Genomic DNA, 19600 nt, shown 5'->3' with positions numbered 1-19600 from the left:
GCGCAGCCAGCGAGAATCTGTTGGAACTATTGTCTGACCACCCGAGATCCCAGCGTTTACCGGCCATACTTTTGGAATTCCCAGTCCCTGTTGTCAAGAGGGCACACTTGACGGGTTTTCAACCAGCGAGAGATGCAATGGAAATGGAAGGCGTGCTGTATGGTGGTAAATACTGTTAGCGCTGAGTTGCGAAAGTGACGCCAAGAGAGCCATTACTTACGTTGCAGATGCCCCAAGCGACAGTACACTCTTCGCTAGTAGCGGAAGCCTGGTTTGCCTGGCACTCGATGCCTGCAGGCACGAGTTTATCAGCGATGACCAACACATATGGCATGACAGTTGGAAGAGTGGAGCATACAGAGATCCATGATGTGGTTGCGGCAGATGGCACAGTTGTCGACGACGATGTCCCATGCCCAGAGCGCGACCGCATTCCACTATGATGCGGGCGTCAGTAACCCCGCTCCTCGCCATGTAATAGCCGTAGCGTGTGTACGTGTGTACAGCCTGCTCACCTTTTTGACCTCGAAACGCTTCTTGCCCTCGCCATCACTGCCCTTCTTCTTGGCCACTGGGGGGGCATCAGTCATGTCGACGTCAGCCATGACGGTCGCGTGAGATGGAGGTCGTTAGGCTGTGGTGCCGACGGTATTTCGAAGTGGACTCAAACGATGAGGGGCTACGGTGATCGACTCGCACTCGGTCGGAGATTTGTCTAGGCCTGGTAACAGATCAGAAAGATGATCGAGAGCTTGGCGAGATCAAGTGAGGGAAGGGTAGCACTGGCACTGATGGCTGTAGGCCTTGGAAGGGAACTCACTTGTTGGACGTCCAGTCTCTCCTCCCTTGGTGAAAGAAGCAGAGCAGAAGCACAGGAAACGGAGCCCAGGTCTCTTGCTTGCTTTGTCTTTCAAAGAAACAGGAATGATGGAGTATTAATTTTGGGGGTACGGTCCGGTCGACAGTTGTGTTGCATGGGAGGGGGGTGGGCTTGGAGTGCTGCACTGGTAAGACAGCTACTGGGTACCAACACCCCGCCTTCCCGGCCGGCAGAAGCAGGGATCTGTGGCTTGCCGTTGGTGTACCACAAATAATGACCTGGTCAGGTAGCTACATAGTACATTTCTGGGCGATCACTGTTTTCAGCTTTTCAGCCTGACCGACCCATACACCACAAGAGGAGGTCTATTTGGAGTACCGAAGAGCAAGGAGGGAGAACCAACTTTCAGCTCTCTTTTAAAAACAACATTTTACCAGTTTCTACACTTCAAGTGCAGCCAAGTATTGCTCTTGTGGTTGAGGACCTTGAGGAACACAACATCCACTAACCTTTTTCCAGCAAGCCTTAGTCAGGCGGGTTGTCCCTAGCAGCCCCTGCAACGGCCCTGCCAACACTGCCTGGGTGACCGACATTCCAACTCGGAACCCAGCGTGCTGCTGTGACGCTCTCCGCTCCCATTGGCAAGCTCAGCCTCCTTCAAACAGGTCACCTACCCCCTCCTCGCCCTTCCACACAGCCTTATGCTTTCTGCGACTCCTCAAAGGCAGCCCAAGATCTGGAAAGAGCATAACGGCATTATTGGAAAATCAAATAAAGCCCACAGTCCTCAATCACACTTGGATTTGCCTCCGCTCTCTGAAACTCGTCCCAACACACCCGCCACCTCAACAAGATCTATCTCGTCATCTCTCGACTCTGCCCCTGCCTCGACCTGCCATTTTTGTCTGGCTCATCCGGACGCTGGGAAGGTCAGACCACTCGTTCGCAGTACTGTTTCTCGAGCTAGAACTATGTGGAGATCGAGGTCAATTGCGCCCTGCAGCACATTCAGCATTTTCAACTCCAACATCAATATCGTCCTCACCGCAAGGTCGCAGTCGCGCTCGCCATCACGCCCCACCCATCATCCAACGTCAGTTGTACATCGGCCACCTGGTCTGCCTGCGGCCACAGCATAGGCAGACGCCTCCTCCTATATCAAGGTACCATACCCGCGCCTGCTCCCGTGCCGTGTCTTTCTTTCTAGGTCCTGGTACTAAATTATTTACTCTATTTCTCTCGCAGACGGTGCCCGACACCCGATCCCATGTCTATCGACTATCAAACCAGAAATCCCTCTTCACTATGGAACAAACCAGCTCTAGCAGACAAACACCCGCTCGACGCGGTCGTGGCGGGGCAAGGCCGAACCGAGGTCGCAAGAACTACGCATCCGAGGGTGACGCTCTCTTCGAGATGCCCACCCCGGCCAGCTTCCCTACTACTCCTATGAAGTCGAACAACGGCAGCCCTGCCCCTGGCCCTGGCACACAGCAGCCAGCCAACTCGAAGTCCACGTCCAAGAAGGGCAATAATAGGAAATCTCGCCCGAACAATGTGTCGACGTCACCCGCCCCTCCGTCCAGCCAGCGCACACCTCCCCCGTCTGCCTCTGTCATTATGTCCTCTACAGCCTTCGCCAGCTCAAGCTCCTTCCACTCTCCCGCGCCAGGCAGTCTCCCCAGGCCCTCATTTTCCAAGTTCGCCCGATCTCAATCCTGTGTCACCTCTAGCGACGACGCGTTCATGAAAGTGCGCTCCGAGTCAGCCGCTGCCCAGCTGCGCAAAGAACCTTCGCCTCCCTCGTCCGACGCTGAATCGCCCAGCCCTCCGCTGCCTCCGAACCTCGCCAAGGATCAGCAGCACGCCTCGCCTCTGGATTTCCTCTTCGATGCCCACCGCGCAGACCAGGAGAAGCTCCGCAGAGCGACGTCGGCCGCTGCCACCATGGGCGTCGATGGCCCGTTCACCGCTCCGCCAGGCTCACGGTACCCCGCAAACCCCGAGATTCAGGACGATCCCATCCCCCTCAAGCTTCCCATTCGCTCCATGCCGCACCGTGGTGCCTCCGACAGCACTGGTGCTGCTCTGGGAACTGCTCCGCGACCCGAACACTTCGTCTTGCCCGCCCACGAGCGTCTTCGAGCTGCTGGGCCTGCTGAGTATCGTGCACGCCAGTCACCTTCGCAGCCAGTGCAGAGCCACTTGGCTCAATACAACCAGCCTCCCGCCACGCCGCCCCGGCTGGACAAGAGTGACGAAGTGAAGAGACTCTTGGGAATTGGCACACCATCTCCGAGGGCGCCTCAGCTCCACCACCATCATCAGGGGCCATATCAACAAGGCCTGCCTCAAGGATATCGGCCCGGGCCTATGCAAGGTCCCGCAACAACCTTAGCGATGACCTCACCGGATGGTGGCTCTCCAGGCTACCCGCAGATGCGTGGTGGTGATTTGAGCTCTGGCAGTGTGGATCACCGGAAGACCATGGCTGAAGATGCGCTTCGCAGAGCTCTGGGCCTCAACTTCCCAGTGCCAATGAGCCAGGATGGCAACCACAGTCCTCAGCACCACACCAATTCGTTTTCGGGACATGCGTAATCCCTTTTTGCCGGCCACAATATACGCACCTCGACGTTCTCCATTATCATCAATCATTCACGCGCTTATTATGCGTCTCTCCCTCCGCACTTGTCACTCAGAGTTGCATAGATAGACGAGGTTTTGTTTTGGTTCTCAAGGAGCTACTGAAAGCTTTTTCATTGCGCTGCGACGATGGAGTCGGTGGTCCGACTGGTGCATTTGGGCTGGATACTGCTTTGGGGACATTTTACAACCTGTGATATTCTCATACAAGACCTTATGGATTGGGCGGGTCTTATACGGTAACGGCGTACTCGGCTCCCATCGATGTTACCCCTCTGTGTCGGGTCGGAAGCAGGAGTCTTCAGTGATTTTCGTCCTTCTTTGGCGAATGTACAGCGAAAAGGCATCTTGTGGCGATTCATCTGGCATGAGTTGCTGGATTTGAGGGGCCTTTCGATTGGTTCTGGGAATACCCATACGATAACTGGCGTTACATTTTTTTTTCTAATTTTTTTAAGGGAGCTGTGGATTGGTGGCGGCTAGGAGATAACAAGGAAGTGGTGGACCTGACAACACCAGGAGGTGCACCTTTTGGACGTCAAGAAGACACTTTGCTTTGTGGAGAGGACTCACATTTTCAACAAGACAAAAACAACGGAAGAAAAAAGAAAAAACACAATTTTGGAGGGATATAGGTGGCCTGCGACCAGTTACTTTAGACACGATCCTTAGCCTCTGATTTGTCTAATCCACTTGATTGACCTTCATCTATGACCAGTCTTGAGAGAATATGTATGTCCCAACGTTGATGACCAACAGGTTCTGCTCGGACTCTGGTCTCTAGAGAGTAGAGATCAGAAAACTCTTGCTGAGAACGATTACGCCCCCAGACCAAGCCAACTTTTGTAGCTGCACGTGGCAGAATTCGCCTTCTTATTTATTTCACTGCTTCTTCGATTTCCTTCTTTTCTCTTCTCTTGAGTAAAAGACACCATGGGACAATGCTAAATATTTTGAGAAAAAGTCCTCGGCAAAGTCATCGAACTTGTGGTAGTCGGCGCCCAACCGATACGCAGCGGCGATGCCGCTCACACAAGCCAACTCATGCATGTTCTACAATTCGTCACGATCAGCATTCTGGATTTAAAGCACCAACTTCTTCTTTCTCTCCCCCCCCCCCCATTTCATCCCTTTTATTCTTTCTTCTTTCTTCCCTTTTGGTGGGAAAGGGAAGGAGAAGAGGAGGAGGAGAAGGAGGAAGAAGAAGACGAAGAAGGAAAAAAAGAAGAGTTGTTGTTTTCTCGAGTAACTTACCACCAGTGTCCAGCTTCCGGCAAACCACGTCTTGTTCTTCCCATTGATGAACATCATCATCGGCACAACGCGCAGGTAGTGCGACCACCGATGGCCCAGCTGGTGCCACCAGTTCTCGGCGATGATCTTGTCCTTGTCAATCTCGGGCCACGTCCACAGGTCCCTGTTCCGCTTATCCAGGAAGATGGTCTGGTACACGTGCGGATACCCGGCATCGTCCCTGGGGCCGTTGGCCTTGAGCAGCTGGTGCTGGTAGTTGCTGCAGTCGAAGCTCATCTCGATCTTCTTGGGGTCCTGCTGGTATGACTTGGTATAGTACATGGGCCTGAACCCGCCGGGCCGGGAGGCGTCTTCTCCCTTGGCGAAGGCGACCTGGTCCTCCTGCGCGGGCGTCTTGGGCTGCGCGCAGAGGTCCGCCGAGAAGGACGTCTCGTAGTGCTTGTTGAAGTAGCCGCTGTCCCAATGCGTGACCGTGATGTCGTCGTAGAACTTGGCTCCTCCCAGCACGAAGCGCTCGCGAAAGGTGGCCTTTTTGCCAAGTATGCGGAGCGCGTCGTCGGCCAGTGTGCACATGACCATGTCGTCGAAGTGTTCCTGCTGCTCGCCGCTGTCGCCTCCAGCGCCTGAGCTGTTGGTGTACGTGCGCTGCGAGTCGGTGCTGTTGTTGTTGTTGTTGTTGTTGTTGTCGTTGTTGTCGTTGTTGTCGTTGTTGTCGTTGTTGTCGTTGTTGTTGTTCTTGCTGGAGGAAGTCTCCTGCCCTTTCACGGGAGCAGTGCGGAGCGTAACGCCCTTGGACGTCCGGCCCACGATGTGTGTGACTTCTGTGTTGAGGCGGATGTCGACACCGTTGGAGACGAGATCCTTGCGCCAGTCCTCGTAGAAGGCAGCGAGCTTATCGAAGGTGACCATTTTAGGCAGATTCGGTAGGAGGGTCTCGGAGTCGTAGTCCCACAGCTTCATGTTTGGATCGTCAAAAAGCCTCTCGACGATGGCGGAGGGCACGTTGGCCGTCTGATTGCCCGTGCCCAGGAACAGGGCGATGAGGGGGTACACCATTTTGTCTCCAAAGTCCTTGGAGAAGAACATGAGCCGCAACATGATACGGATGGGGACGAGGCCCAGGATGGGCATCGTGTACTTGATGAGTTTGAGGAAGATGCCAAACTTTTTGATGTCCGAGGCGTACTTCTCGACGAGCTGCGACGGGAACACGTTGGTCCAGAAGCCTGACTTGCCTTTGCCGAACGAGACCTGCAGCTGCACCTCCTCCGGATCGTGGTCATACTTATGGAAGAAGTTGAAGGTGTGCTTGAAGATCTGTTGAGAGTGTGCAAGCTGTGTAAGTTCTTGTACATCTTCTCTACTTTTCTTTTCACCAAGGAGAGGTTCACAAGCATACGTACTGGAGAGCCACCTTGCACGCCATTATTCATCCAGCTCGCTCCAAACTTCTTCTCGTCTAGAGGGATGGACATGGCCTGCCCGCCACAGCAAGAACCCTTCTCGATGACCGTCACTTTGAATTTGTCTGGATGCTGAGACAAGGTGGCGGCGCAAGACATGCCTGCCCCTCCGGCACCGACTATCACCACATGTTTCTTCTGGCCGTCCTTTGCGGAAGCCATATTGTTCGTGCCCGTATGCTGCGCTCTGGTGATTCGGAGCCTGTCCAAGTGGAAGGGGTTGTAAGGTGAAAAGAGAGAAAGCTATTTTGGGGGAGGAAATGAGAGAGCCTCTTGATAGAGATCAACGCAAGAGGGAACCTTAACAAGTGAGTTCTCATAGTGACATTGATTTTTTGTTCCTATATAGGAAGCCAAACTGTTCTTCGTCCACTGCTCGGGCTCAAGGACGTCATTGACTTTAGCGCTACCCAGCCAGCCGCACTGGGAATCCATGATTAACAATTAGGGAGTATTCTGTCATGCAGGACAAATGTAGAGCTCATGAAGATACCGAGATGGGTCTTGTGTCTCCTACTAGTGGACCTGGTCTGGCGTGTGCACCTGAGGTGTATCTGTTGTCCTCGCTGACCATGGTGGCGCGAGTGAAGCCAAATCATCCTTGTGCCAATTCAAGGGGTTTGTGTTGATCAAAACCAGAGTGAACCACTGGATGTATGTATACCCGGTCAGGATTGAGCTGAATAGAGACGTCAGTAAGGAGCAATATCGAAAGAGAAGGCCCGAAGAGAATGGAAAAGCAAATCAAAAGGCACGTGGAGTTGAAGGCAAGGAGGGCGATGAATCTGACACTGAAACACAGGCCAAAGATCATTGGCGATGTCTGAGAAGTTTCCCTACAATAAACCTCTTCGTACTTATTTTCCTCCCTTCAGAGAAAAGGATTAAGCAATCTTTCACAGAGGGGCCGAATCAGAATTTCCTATAAATAACCACGTTGTGTTGCTGGCTGGACCTGATGCGTCCACCTCTTCGCTTTCCAGGAGCGAAGTTATTTGTGGTTTCCAGTAGTGACGTATGCTTGGTACAGGGCGTTCATCCACTGGAGGCACCGGCTACCCTGGTGTTCTATAGTACCTGTGACAGTATCCGTCAGGTCAACAAAGATACCGGCCACGCGGTCGAATAAGAAAATACAAACGGGTCATGAAAGAGACGAAAAACACACCCAACACGTAGCAAGCTTCACCTCTCAACGCCGTGGTCAACAGCTTTGTGCTGCCATGTCTGCGAGTTGCGAGTGTCTGTGTACAAGGTACTTCAAAACTTGTGCCGCTGGACCCTTGCTGTGCGACAGACCGGGAAAAAGTGGACTAACTGCAGCTAGGTGTGCTAAATAAGGCGTGCTGGGGTAGCTGCAAGATCGCGTTGTCCCCGCGTTGCCAGCGTGTAAGTGGTGCCTGAAACTCCAGAAAAAGCAAGTACTGTTCAACGTTCACTCGAGCTAAAATTTGGACGTCGACTCATCTTGCATTACAACCCACATATTCTTGAGAAGCTGGCGACTCATTGCTCCTCCCGCAGCGCATGGTCTGCACTGACTATACAAGGTCACGGTAAACAATGACGAGCAATCTGGCCTCCGAGGTCAATGGCGTCGAAGACGAGGATGCTGCTCTTCGACGAGCCATTGCGATGAGCCTCGGTCAGGACGTGTCTGATGATGAGCCCGCTAGCCCTTCCCGCACGAATGGCCTGGGCAATAGCCAGACTCAAGTGACGACATCTGCTCCGACGGATGACAATACATCAGCGTTGCAGCAGCCTGCCACAAGCTCGATGGCTGCGCTCGGCCTAGACCGCAAGAAGATGGAAGAAGAACGCCTGGCAAGACTGAGGAAAAGGAAGGCTGATGATGCCCTGCCCGACAGATCCAACACGGATGGAGAGATTGAACGTGAAAGGGCGACTCGGCGCGTGTCAGAATTGGAGAAGAACCATGCTCAGCGTGGCGTGCAGCGGACTGGTCTAGACTTGAATCCAAAACCAGAATCAAGCAGCCAGGACGCATCTGCGGGTCTCAAATACCCCAAGGGAGCAGTACTCAAGACCTGGGCGCGTGGTGTTCCGCGAGAGGGCGACATCAAGATCGAGGAGGTCTTCCAGAAGGACGACTTGCAACTTGCTGTCCTCAGCTCTTTCCAGTGGGATGAGGACTGGCTCATGAGCAAGCTGAACCTGAGGCAGACCAAGGTGCTCTTGATAGCCTACGCGAAGGATGAAGAACAGGTTGGTTCCTCACACACGCCCCATAACACGATGCTTTCCCGGGCTATCGACCACATTCCCTGAGCACCCAGCAGGTCGCACCTGACCAGATTGTCGCTGACCTGTTCCAAGAAAAACGAGATGCGCCAAAACACGCCCCCAGAGACGATTCGGTTCGTCTTTCCTCCGATGGATGGTATTGCTTCTGCTGGCTGTATGCATTCCAAGCTCCAGCTTCTGAAATACCCGAAGTCGCTACGCATCGTGGTCCCTACCGGGAATCTTGTTCCTTATGACTGGGGAGAAACGGGGTCGATGGAAAACGTAACGTGCCATATTGAAGTCTCTTGAGCCGTCAACATGTTTCTGACGTCTTGTCCTGCAGATGGTTTTCCTGATCGATTTGCCTCGGATCGAGGACCCTGTTGAGCGGAAGAAGCACACTTTGACTCACTTTGGTCAGGAGATGTGCTTCTTCCTTGGCGCCAAGGGTGTGGATGACAAAATGCTAGAGAGCCTGCGAAACTACGATTTCTCCGAGACGGCACGATACGGATTCGTCCACACGATAGCCGGCTCTCATCCTCAACCTGATCTTTGGCAAAGGACGGGCTACTGCGGCCTAGGTCGCACTGTGAAGGCTCTTCGCCTTGAGAGTGCAGGTGCTATTGAACTGGATTACATATGTTCATCTATTGGTGCTGTCAACCGCGATCTGTTGGCGGCTCTGTACAACGCCTGCCAAGGCGATACGGGCTTGAAAGAGTACACCAGCAGAGCTGGAAGAGCGGCTAAGGGCAAGGCCAAGGGCACGGCCGCTGCCGCCTCCCGTGCTGACTTGTTGGACTTAACAAAGATACGAGTCTACTTCCCCAGTCGCGAGACCGTAGATCGATGTCGAGGCGGACGTCAGGTCAGTCCGCACACTGTGGTCTCCTCACCTCCTCACCGTGCCTGCTAAACTAACGTACGGCGTAGTCTGCTGGCACGATTCGTTTTCAGTCCAGGTGGTGGAACGCAGCTTCATTCCCGCGTGCAGTTCTTCGGGATTGCAAGAATGTCCGCTCAGGTATCTTGATGCACTCCAAAGTCATCTACGTCCAGAGGCCTGCAGCAAGTCTCGTTCGTGGCGCAGCCCAAGGCTGGGCATATGTTGGGAGCCACAACCTATCCGAGAGCGCCTGGTGAGTACCCCCACATCCACATCGGAGAAAGAAAGGGAATTAATCCCAGGACAGGGGCCGCCTGGTCAAAGATCGAGGCACGGGAGAGCCTAAATTGAATGCTCGCAATTGGGAATGCGGTGTCTTGGTCCCCACGCAGGAAACAACTTCTTCGTCTTCCAGTGGAACTGCTCAGGAGGCAGAAAAGCTAGAAATGTTCCGCGGTGCCGTTCCCGTTCCCGTCGAGCTTCCCGCCCAGCCATATCACGGCAACGATCGACAGCCCTGGTTTGCTGAAGAAGCTTGACAGTCCGGCCCGGCCGAACAGATCAAGATGTCGTAGTAAAGTCGACAGGTGAATGGTCGCCTACAGAGATTGGCCCAATCTCGCCTCTCTGGTTCCAGTCACCGCTGTGATATTCAAAGATACGTGGGGTACACTTTCGCTGGCTCCCGGCGCCCTTCATTTCCTGGACGGCTCCCCGAGTACGGGAGGGAGACCCTCAGACTCTCAGGTTGTACTGGCCAATTGGCCCAATTGGCGGCCTGGCACGGTCTGGATCAATGGCATCCACAAGTCTCTATTTTTTTCCCCAACAAGCCTCTTTAGTGGGTAATCGTGGTCAACTTCCGATGAATCATCGCGGGCATATACTCGAGGTTGTTTGTGAGGGGACGAGTATGAACTCAAAGCCTGTTGTGAGAGCCCAAATAGTGCCCCGAGCGTCAACATCTAGCACTGTTTGAGACATTCTCTGAAATCGCGTAGCACTGCCTCTCTTGCGGTCAAGGACGGTGGGAGATTAGCACCAGGTGCCCTCAAGAACGTTTGAGCTTAACACAGGATATGCTTACGAGGGCGGGCTTTTCGGTATGGACCGGTATGTACACTACGATTCTCGTCCTCGACCATGGAGGATGTTGTGATACCTTTGCGGTACGTGTTCCAGTCGGTTGTCAGAACAAAGCGTTGGCATGATGCTATGACGGGAGCCCCGGGATATTTCGCAAGGCACACGTGCAGCCTCACAGGGCCTCTTTTCCTGGCGGCAGATCATCCGCATGGCTGCAGATCAGGCACGAACATTGTGGGGTCTTTGCTAAAAGTAGTAGGCGCGCGCTCTCGCGCTCTCAGCAGCATACTAGAGCGTAGCATCGTGGCACCAGCTCCACTGATTCTATCCTATGAGAACATGTGGAGGCGTTACGACACCAGCCCTCACCAGCCCTGTAGAGTACAGAGTACGTACACCGGTCAAAGTCCTGGGATACCAATCTCATCGCCACCCTTTTTTCCCTCACTCTGTTTGTACCCCTACCCGTCATGGCCCTAGGGTAAAGGAGGGAGTTCTGTGACATGCTACCACCTCATCACACAACAACGTCTGGCCCCTGGTTCCATCTCGTACTCGTAGTGAACTCGCCTCACCTCAATCTTCTCACCCCCGTTCGCCTCGCTGCTGCAATATGGCTTAGTCTTGGCATTTTGCGACTGCATGAATCTGAACGTACTACAGTAGATTTTAGCTTCATCGTCAGTGTTTTGGTGCTCCATCTTCACGGTCCGTGGGAAAGGTTCCACCACGCCCCAACGGCTCAACGGCATTGCAGTGATCTGGATCCCCGGTGAGCCTCTTGATGGTATGGTACAAGATGATGAACGTTCTGGACGGTTTGGCGCTGGGGCATATCGGCCAGCGCACGTCATCTATTGGAAACCTTTTTTTTCGCCCTGCGCATGGAATCTCATTGTCCAAGAACAAGGTTGCGCTCTCTCCCCCCCTCTCTGTCCGTGCCCTCAGGACAACACACCCGTTTGAGCTGACTTGATGTCTCTCTCTTCTCTGTCTCTCTCTTTGTGTTGCCGTGTTCTGGTAGGGCTGGCAGGGCGGAGGCGCTGATAATCTTTCTCATCCTGACTGCAACCCTGATCTCGGCAAACGAATCATCTTTCAGGAGGGTACGACTTCTTGGCACGTAACATTTTCCTTCAAAACCTCTCTCTTTTTCTTCCCCCCCCCCCCCTCCCGTGAAGATGCAACGTCCATCAAATTCAGCCTGCCAAGATTTTTTGGAGGGAACGCCCAGACCAAAAGATGCAATCCGATCTCGAGGACGAAATTCAGTCGGGACTTTTCGTCCTGCGGCGCCCTCTCTTTAGAAGACCGTTGGGAAGGGGGGGAGGCTGCTTGTTCGCCCTCTGTCCGTAACAACCCTCGTTGAAACTGAACAACAAAACCTCACAGGGCGAAATTTCCCGGAAATGACGAAGATGTCTAACCTGCCAGTCACACAGACAGTGTAATTTAGATTTACTGTCGCATGCACGCGGCTGTAGCTTGTTTGAAGGTTCTAGCCCCTTCAGTCTACTTTTGTTGCCCACGAGGGTCTCCCCTGGTCTGGGGTCTTTTATTTTCCCCCTTCTTTTTTTTTTTTTTTTTCTTTTCTTCGGCCGGTCAACTCAGGCCTCCGTGAGTGGTAATGTTCTCGGCCGACAGAATGATTTGGAATTCTCTCAACCTCCACCAACCACCCCCCCCGGTCACCTTCTTTAACTCATCGTCGAGTTGGGCTCGAGTTCCAGCTGGTGTTCTGAAGAGAGAAATGCTGAGCTGAGTGCTTGGACAAACAAGGGGAAATACAGGGCGCCTAGCGTTCAGGTACTTGATTGTGTTTGGTTCTTTCGACAACGAATACGAGCTGATGTCTTCGTCATCTTCAGTTACAGCCTCTGTCTTGGCAGAGCAACGAAGAGCCACACACTTGGTACTGTAGAATGCTGCTCCAACAGTGAGGGCTGAGAGAGAGCATGGTTTTTGAGACTTGGGCATTGAGATCTTCCAGGAGAGCTTACAGAACTTGTTCATGGGCAGGGGCTTTTGACACCACCTGAACTCTCGAATAATGAGTCAAGATTCCTCCTGGATCTCCTTCTCTGCCTCAGGATCGCTCTCGACGGGCTTCGACGAGGTGTTTTTGTTCTCGGCGGCGTCATAAGTCCAAGCGGAAACCGCGTGTACTCTCTCCCAAGACATGCATACAGAGATTGAAGCCCAGATTTTGCCACTTCTGTCCCTGGTGTTTCCTCAAGACGATCTTTGTCCGGGGTATAGGGGTTTCAAGCAACCACGAGGGCTGTCTTGATGCCCAAAAAATGCTGATCTTGCTGCCGTCGCAACTTGGGAGAGAAGGAGGGCGTTTTCCTTTGGAAATGCTGTGCTGCCTGAGGGACACACTCCTAGGGATGGTGGACTGTCGAGTGAAGCACCTATCAAAAATCATGATAAGAATTAAAAATAAACACAAGTATGGAGAGAGGAGTCCAGGGGGGAAGAGTTAGCCAGTTCTCCAGGACAGCGTGTCTCACTGGCCTTGCTGGCCTGCTCACCGTAACAATCAAACGTCAATCAGTGGTGAGCTACAAGGTCTCATTCCGCATTCTAGCGGTGAAAAGGTAGTGTAGTGGGTTTATGGCTCACTCTGCCTCCCTTTTCCCCCCTGACTATTCAGGCCTGCAGCGCTTGCCCATGACTCCTCCCCCCCTCCCTCCTCTACAATATGCAATGTCACGTCACTGCATAGCGGAGACAGCGGGCAGCGATTCATTCCGTTCCATCCCAAGGGCCCGTTCAAGCCCTTGCCCTGGTTTGTTATCATCAACGACGACCACACACATACACACACACATACACACATACAGTACAGTAGACACACACGCGCGGCCACCGACAAAAATCAGATGAATGCCCATTTGTGTGCTTCGGGCAGTAATGAGATCTCCGAGCACTCAACGGCAATTTGGCTCACTGGTTCATAGGAGGTTTTCAGCACCTGAGAGAAAGAACACACCAAATGCCTCGCCCGTCGGATGCTGCCCCCTCCTATACACACACACTACTACAGGGGCACGGGATTCCTTTTTTCTTACTTGCTTGTAGCTGAAGGGCGTTCAGCCCAGTCAAGGATGTGTTCGTGCCGAGCAGTGGCGATTGTCCTATTGAGAAGAGCGCCTAGGTGAACCCGGCACTGCATCCGTGTGTGTAAAATCCGACCCATTTTTGCTTTTCTTTTCACTCTTTCTTGCTATGTCCGTGAGCGAGCTGGAGATGGGATGGGGGCCGAATACGTTTCCCTTCTACATAGCATGATGCATGGCATGCGAGCGGAAGTGGAGGGGCCGTGCCATGCTATACAGTGCTTGCTGCGGGAGGATGGATTCGGCTCCGGGTGTTTAAAAGGCCTATCCTCGGCGGAGAACTTTCGTCGAAGCCGAGATGGGTCGGGCGGGGGGGATGTGGGAGGACTCCTGGGGGAATGGTTGAAAAAAGAAAATAAGGTGTCACAGACGCAAGTGCATTCCTCCTTGATAGGGCCAGGGTCAACCCCACTAGGGATCGGGTGGTGGGTGGATAGCTGGGTGGTTGAATGGTCAGCTTGCGACCTGGTAATAATATCTCTAACCTTGCGCAATAATGATCGGCGTCGAAGGGTACTGGAACCACGAGCGACCGGGGAGCGGGGTTACATTGGAATGGGGGGGGGGGGTAAAACCACGACAGAATGAGAGAAAAAAGGAGTCCTGGTCATGTTGTTTCTTTCTTTTGAAAAGAAAAAAAAAATACAAAAAGAAGAAAAAGGCCCCACAGGCAATTGGCGGCCGGTGAAGTGCGTATGTACATCAAACTCCCCACAGATACCCAACAAGGAGATTTTTAGATGGTCCCTGCCATAAGTGGTTGTACGAGGACAAGGAAGAGGAAGGGGCAAGGGAGGCTGTGACAGATGCTGGGGTACTTCTTTCATTTTCACCCTGAAAATGTGATACTTATCAACAAGGGTACTTTAAGCAGAGACCACCTCGCTCTGCGCCTCAATTGGGGTTCGCTTCTTTTCTTCTTGGCACGGTTTCCAGGTCCCATCGAAGAGATCTGCAAAAGAAGCGTGGACAAGAGCTGCGACAACGTCTACGCCATTGGCCCATGTAGCGCGAGCTGGACTGGCATATACTGAGCTCTTACTCACTTCACAGTACACACCGACGGAAAAGGAGGCTTGCAGTGTTTGTACATTCGCAATTGATACTCTTCTGGGTTACACAGAAATGCTCTCGACTTAGCGTTTTCGGCATATATGAGACGTTCAAGCCTTGCAAAAACAAACTTCATCAAATGATAAGGAAATGTAGGCTCTGTGCGCACATCAAACGAATTGCTAGACGGGAGAAGCAAAATTTGGCGACTCAGGAGAGATCAAAAAAAAAAAAAAAAAAAAAAAAAAAAGGACAAGAATAGCTTGAAAAAAAGATATCAAGGCTTAATTTGAGGCGCAGGGGCTTGTATGCAAAAATTACTACTGTTACTACTACCATAAAATACGACCACTACTACTATGGACATAGTACGCACTCATCTGAGCGGGCTGACTATCGTGATGGTGTATGTCAATCATGCGACATACAACATCGCGTGCGGCCGGGGGAGAAACGTCATGTCCATACTCGTCTTGGGACACCGCGCGCCCGAAGGGTCCAGGGGGCGAGAAGAAGAGGACATGGGGGGGGGTGGAGAGACCCGCGACCTAGACGATGAGCACAGACAGAGCGGGTTGGAATTTTCCATTTTTCTTTTTTTGATGGATGAGCAGAAAAGAGACAGAAGAGACACACACACAAACAAAAGAAAAAAGGGACTTGTTCGAGTCGGGTGCTCGGAAACATGTACTATCCAGGCTCGTAGGGCCGAGTGCTTGGCAGCTGGGGGGAGGGGGGGTACCGACTCGAACACTCGAACAGCCTCGTCTTCTTGGATCATGGCCGGGGTTGTTTTATGGGGTGGTTATCATCACAAGGCTCACTTACACAACCAGGGGGCCATGATGCCACATGCCACACAGAGTAGACACCCAGTCAGAGAGTGCCCACCCACACCCACCCACACACAGTTGCCGTGGCACACACACATACATACACACACACGTACGTACTCCCCCAATACAACACCAAACACACGTGGGGAGGAAGGGTGGTGTCGAGTCAACCACCCCCCCAAAGGAAAGAGAGACAGAGAGAAAAGGAAGAAGAGCATGGGAAAGAGGGGCCCCACAGGCGGCAGGGTCCCCACTGGGGATGCCGATCTGTTGCTGCTCCTTCCCTGGCACGCCTGGGGGCCCTGCTAAATAATATGAAATCTGATCAAAGAACCGAACCAGTGACATCAGGTCTTGGCAAATTCAAGGCCTATCGTTACTGTGGACGGAATGACATTATTTTTTCCCCTTATTATCAGATTTGGCATCTGGAAAGAGAGATCGCACAGCCGAGTCACATGACGCCAAGGGAACGTCTGCATCTCACCTCGTGGCGTTTCCTCTCTTGGCGGTCGTAGTGTGGTACGACGACTCTTGTTTTTGGGTTACTGTATTTATTTTTGACAACGGATAGCTGCAGCTGCTCCAACCACCCAAAAGGCATGAAACGAAAACCAAAAGCCAAACCAACAACCCTCCCCCCTCACATCCCTCCACCTGCCTGACTGAGCAAAAAAAGAAGAAAAAAAGTTTAGCTGAGTTCACGCCCCCCATGGGACTGAGCTCGTCTTGCGAGGCCATTCAGACCTTTTTGTGAGACAATAAGGGTCTCCTCTTCTTGGCTACAGCAAAAAAAACAGAAGGAGGATGGGCCGCGACATCACATTTCTTGGCTCTTGAACCATGTACTACAGCCCGCCCCCCAAGAATTTCTGACTCGGCAGCCGGCAGGTTCTCTTCTGAAAGAGTACAAAATTATCCTATTGGATCAATGCATATCACACGTGTGTTTGAGCCAGCCTTGCAGCATACTTACTCATGTCTTGGCAGGATAAGAAGTGGTAACGCACACACACACATACACTTGCACACATGAGAGAACAAGAAACAAGCGAGGAAGAGGCGCCTTGCTGAAAAGGGAGGAGAGCGGGGAGGATGCTCGGTACAACAGAAAGCGAGAGAGAGAAGTTATCATGGGCAGCTTTCCCCTCCGCCCCTCTCAAGCGAGTCGCATTCGCATCAAACGAGACGATCCCATGATAAGGTGAAAACAACGAACAGACTACTCCCACACCATCACAACAATAGTACTATGTGGTATCCGCCCAGGAACGCCCCCTCCCCTCTTCTCCTCCTCCTTCTATCCTTTGTGTCTTGCTTGTTCCTTGCAGAATCGTGTCCGTGCTTCCCGCGCCGCCCTGTGTTCATCTTTCACGCCTGGAGTCAGGCCTCTTTTGCCCCGCAAACGGTGCGAGCTTGATGGTCGTATCCTCCTCGACATGGGTCCTCCATTTTTCTTTCCACCCCTCTCTTCTCTCCTTCTTTCTTTGCTCCTCTCCTGCTACTACCATAACTAAATGTACTAACGATTTGCCGCTGTACTTTTCCTTCATGGAGAAACCCTCGTCAATTTCAGCCTTTGAGGCGGCTGTAATTTTGACATCTGGCAGATATCCCTGTTGCTGTTACCTTCTATGTGGATGGATCTACAAGTCATTTGGGGCAAACGTGCCTTGGCCAACATCTATCACAGTCTCATGATCGATTTCAGGTCCAGCCTTGCGCCCCCCCCCCCCCCCTTGGCTTGGGCCCCTCTGCCGCTACAGCGCTGCTGTCTAAGATGAGGAGGATTATCTTTGCGAGTTCGCTAGCAAGTGCAAACAAGGACAACCAAAGAGGAGAGCCAATGAGGGGGAGGGGGAATGTTTGAGAATCCAGCACAGAGATTTCATTCATCTATCTTGTCCCTGGTTTACCTCTCTTGAAACACAGTCCAGAGCAGTCAGCGAAATTGTCTGACTAAAATTGGGCTGTTGGGGGGGGGGGGGGTTTAGGGCAGCGTCAAAACCGCCAAGGTACTTTCAGTGGACGCCAGGTTTTCCATTGTGTTGTGTCAACTTTCGACTCGCGGTACAAGACAATTCAACTTCCATTGGGCAGCCAAGGCTCAAAAACAACATCCCGAAGCAACCGTCGGATCAACGATTGGGCAAACAATAATCCTGCTACAATTTTTTTTTTTTAATCTTCCTTGTTCATCTTCTTCCTTTCTACCAGGGCTGCGGCGTCTTTTCTTCACGTTCCTGCATCTGGGTGGCGATACCACCATAACAAAAGACTAAGCCAGGCGCGTAGGAACCAGCAGCCTTGTCAATAGAACCTAAAATCTAGAGCGGCGGCACCGGCAGCGGCAGAAGTATCCAAGTTTACGTTTACGTTCCCCCTGGATCGTCTCATGGCGCGCGCGCGCGCGCAACCTCTCCCCATCCCTCCGCTGCTTCCGGGCTGTCGGGGAAAAACTCCGTGCGGACCCTAAACAAAAATCGCGCCTTTGGAACCATGCCCTGGGGCTTTGAGGGCGGGGGGGGGGGTGGTCAATGGGGAAGACAGAGAGGGGGGATAGAGAGAAAGAGAAAATGAAGGAGAGTGGGGGGGCTCGATTTGCGGAGAGGTAGGTAGGTAGGGAGGAAAGGTTCACGTGTGCTGTGCTACTATGTTGGTGCTGGCGCTGGTACTGGTACTGGTGCCGGTACATAGTACAGGTGCTGTAACTGGGTACTATGCCACTCTTGGCGTGCTGGAATGGCAGGGTATAGCTTGAGAGGGCAGTAGCATTCCATCCGCCCCGCCCCCTGAGGAGGATACTTGGGATGGACCTTCTCTCTCTCTCCTTGATGCCCATCCTCCACAGTACTGCTACAGTGCTACTACAGTTAACAATTCACTGAGCAACCCGGGCCCTGGGTCCCTGTCGACTAGTTGCGCGGGCCCTATCTACCAGGTGTCCCAGCTCTTTCCCTCTTTTCTCCTCTCTGGTCGCACCCTAGCTTTTTTTACCCATACTACTGTACATGGTAGTACTGCAGTACTTTACTACCCTTACCACTACTACTATGTACTACGCAGTACAGTACGTGCCACACTCTCAACCGCCACGCCCCCCCCCCCCAGCACCAGCACAGCACAGCACAGCACAGCACAGCACAGCACAGCACCCACCTAGCACCGATATGGGCAGAAACTGCTAAGTTACTATGGTACTATGGTACTATGGTGCTCCTGGTCTGCGAGTTGGCAAGGGCAATCCGGTTCAAACCAGGTCAGAGTGAGAGTGAACCCCCCCCCTTCCCCGACATTGAAGTCTAGAAGTTTGATCAGGCTCCTCTTCGTCAGGTCCTGTCTGCTTTGCGATCAGCCTACCTTGCTGGTTGTAACGAGCGACAGTTGAACGTGTATATATGTGGTGACAATTTTCCCACCCTCCTCCCTCGCTTCTTTTTTTCAGCTGTCCAAGGTCTACCCTCGATAGTGTCAGCCCGACATTACTCGCTCGCAAATCAGTTACTCTCATCCTGCCTAGCGGACGGCCTAGAGGGAGGAGAAGGAAAACAGGACGAAGAAGACGAAGACGATCCAAGATAACTTCACCCCGAGGCTGACCTCCAGACAGAGGCTGTGCCGGCTCGCTCTTGGTACTTGCCATATCCCTGTTCCGAATACGATTCGTTAAGACGACCTGGGCAGTCTAAACTGGGGCACGACGCTGCAACGTTCGAGCGTGGTCGTTCACAGGCCTTCTTCTTCTTTCTTGGACAAGACACAAAACGGCCGCCATATCGCGCTTGAACCTGAGCTGCAGGTCATCCATCAAACTCAGCAGCTTCTCGAGCCACCTCCTCCACCAACTCCACCACCACCACCACCACCACCAACAAAGACATACATAACAACTTCCTCCCCTCCTCTCTCCCTCCTTGATTCCCAACCACATAGCTCTTCAGCTTCTATCCAATTCTTTTCTTACTCTCTTTCGCCCTTGCCCTGCGTATCAAACTGAAACACACACATACAGAGAGAAAGAGAGAGAGAGAGAGAGAGAGAGCCTGCTACTGTTGCAGTCACTTCACTACTGCTTTGCTTCTCCTCACTCAGACTTGACACCAAAAAACTTTGACCTATTACTTCTGAATTTCTCCCCGGGATCTAATCTTATTTAATTCGACACCCGATAAACAACTATT

At 52.6% G+C, this 19600-nt stretch overlaps 4 protein-coding genes across 4 annotated transcripts; 2 read left to right on the top strand and 2 right to left on the bottom strand.

Moving 5' to 3' along the window:
• Positions 1 to 56: 56 nt before the first annotated feature.
• On the bottom strand, positions 57 to 605 carry M406DRAFT_320320 (RING-box protein 1; the record flags this gene model as incomplete). The annotated part of the gene is made up of 4 exons (XM_040919370.1): positions 57 to 155; positions 221 to 291; positions 359 to 437; positions 516 to 605. 4 exons carry the CDS (start codon positions 603 to 605, stop codon positions 57 to 59), a joined length of 339 nt encoding a protein of 112 aa, XP_040781269.1.
• A 969-nt stretch (positions 606 to 1574) lies between these two features.
• Positions 1575 to 4067, top strand: M406DRAFT_105302 (uncharacterized protein). Its single transcript, XM_040915136.1, has 2 exons — positions 1575 to 1983; positions 2066 to 4067. Exon 2 carries the CDS (start codon positions 2126 to 2128, stop codon positions 3419 to 3421), a length of 1296 nt encoding a protein of 431 aa, XP_040781268.1. The 5' UTR covers positions 1575 to 1983; positions 2066 to 2125; the 3' UTR covers positions 3422 to 4067.
• A 281-nt stretch (positions 4068 to 4348) lies between these two features.
• On the bottom strand, positions 4349 to 6345 carry M406DRAFT_249080 (FAD/NAD(P)-binding domain-containing protein; the record flags this gene model as incomplete). The annotated part of the gene is made up of 4 exons (XM_040916583.1): positions 4349 to 4519; positions 4721 to 5365; positions 5507 to 6037; positions 6124 to 6345. 4 exons carry the CDS (start codon positions 6343 to 6345, stop codon positions 4349 to 4351), a joined length of 1569 nt encoding a protein of 522 aa, XP_040781267.1.
• Positions 6346 to 7746: 1401 nt separating this feature from the next.
• M406DRAFT_33689 (uncharacterized protein) lies at positions 7747 to 9861 on the top strand (the record flags this gene model as incomplete). The annotated part of the gene is made up of 6 exons (XM_040921192.1): positions 7747 to 8100; positions 8143 to 8412; positions 8524 to 8715; positions 8777 to 9304; positions 9370 to 9575; positions 9630 to 9861. The coding sequence occupies 6 exons, from the start codon at positions 7747 to 7749 to the stop codon at positions 9859 to 9861; spliced, it is 1782 nt and encodes a 593-aa protein (XP_040781266.1).
• Positions 9862 to 19600: the final 9739 nt, after the last annotated feature.

The sequence above is a fragment of the Cryphonectria parasitica genome (genome assembly GCF_011745365.1).
Source record: "Cryphonectria parasitica EP155 unplaced genomic scaffold M406scaffold_1, whole genome shotgun sequence".
In the NCBI taxonomy this organism is placed as follows: Eukaryota; Fungi; Ascomycota; class Sordariomycetes; order Diaporthales; family Cryphonectriaceae; genus Cryphonectria; species Cryphonectria parasitica.
This window is presented reverse-complemented; position numbering and strand designations above follow the sequence as displayed.

Bases quoted from the DNA above. Each gene is read 5' to 3' on its own strand.
- M406DRAFT_105302 (XM_040915136.1), top strand. From the start codon at position 2,126: ATGGAACAAACCAGCTCTAGCAGACAAACACCCGCTCGACGCGGTCGT.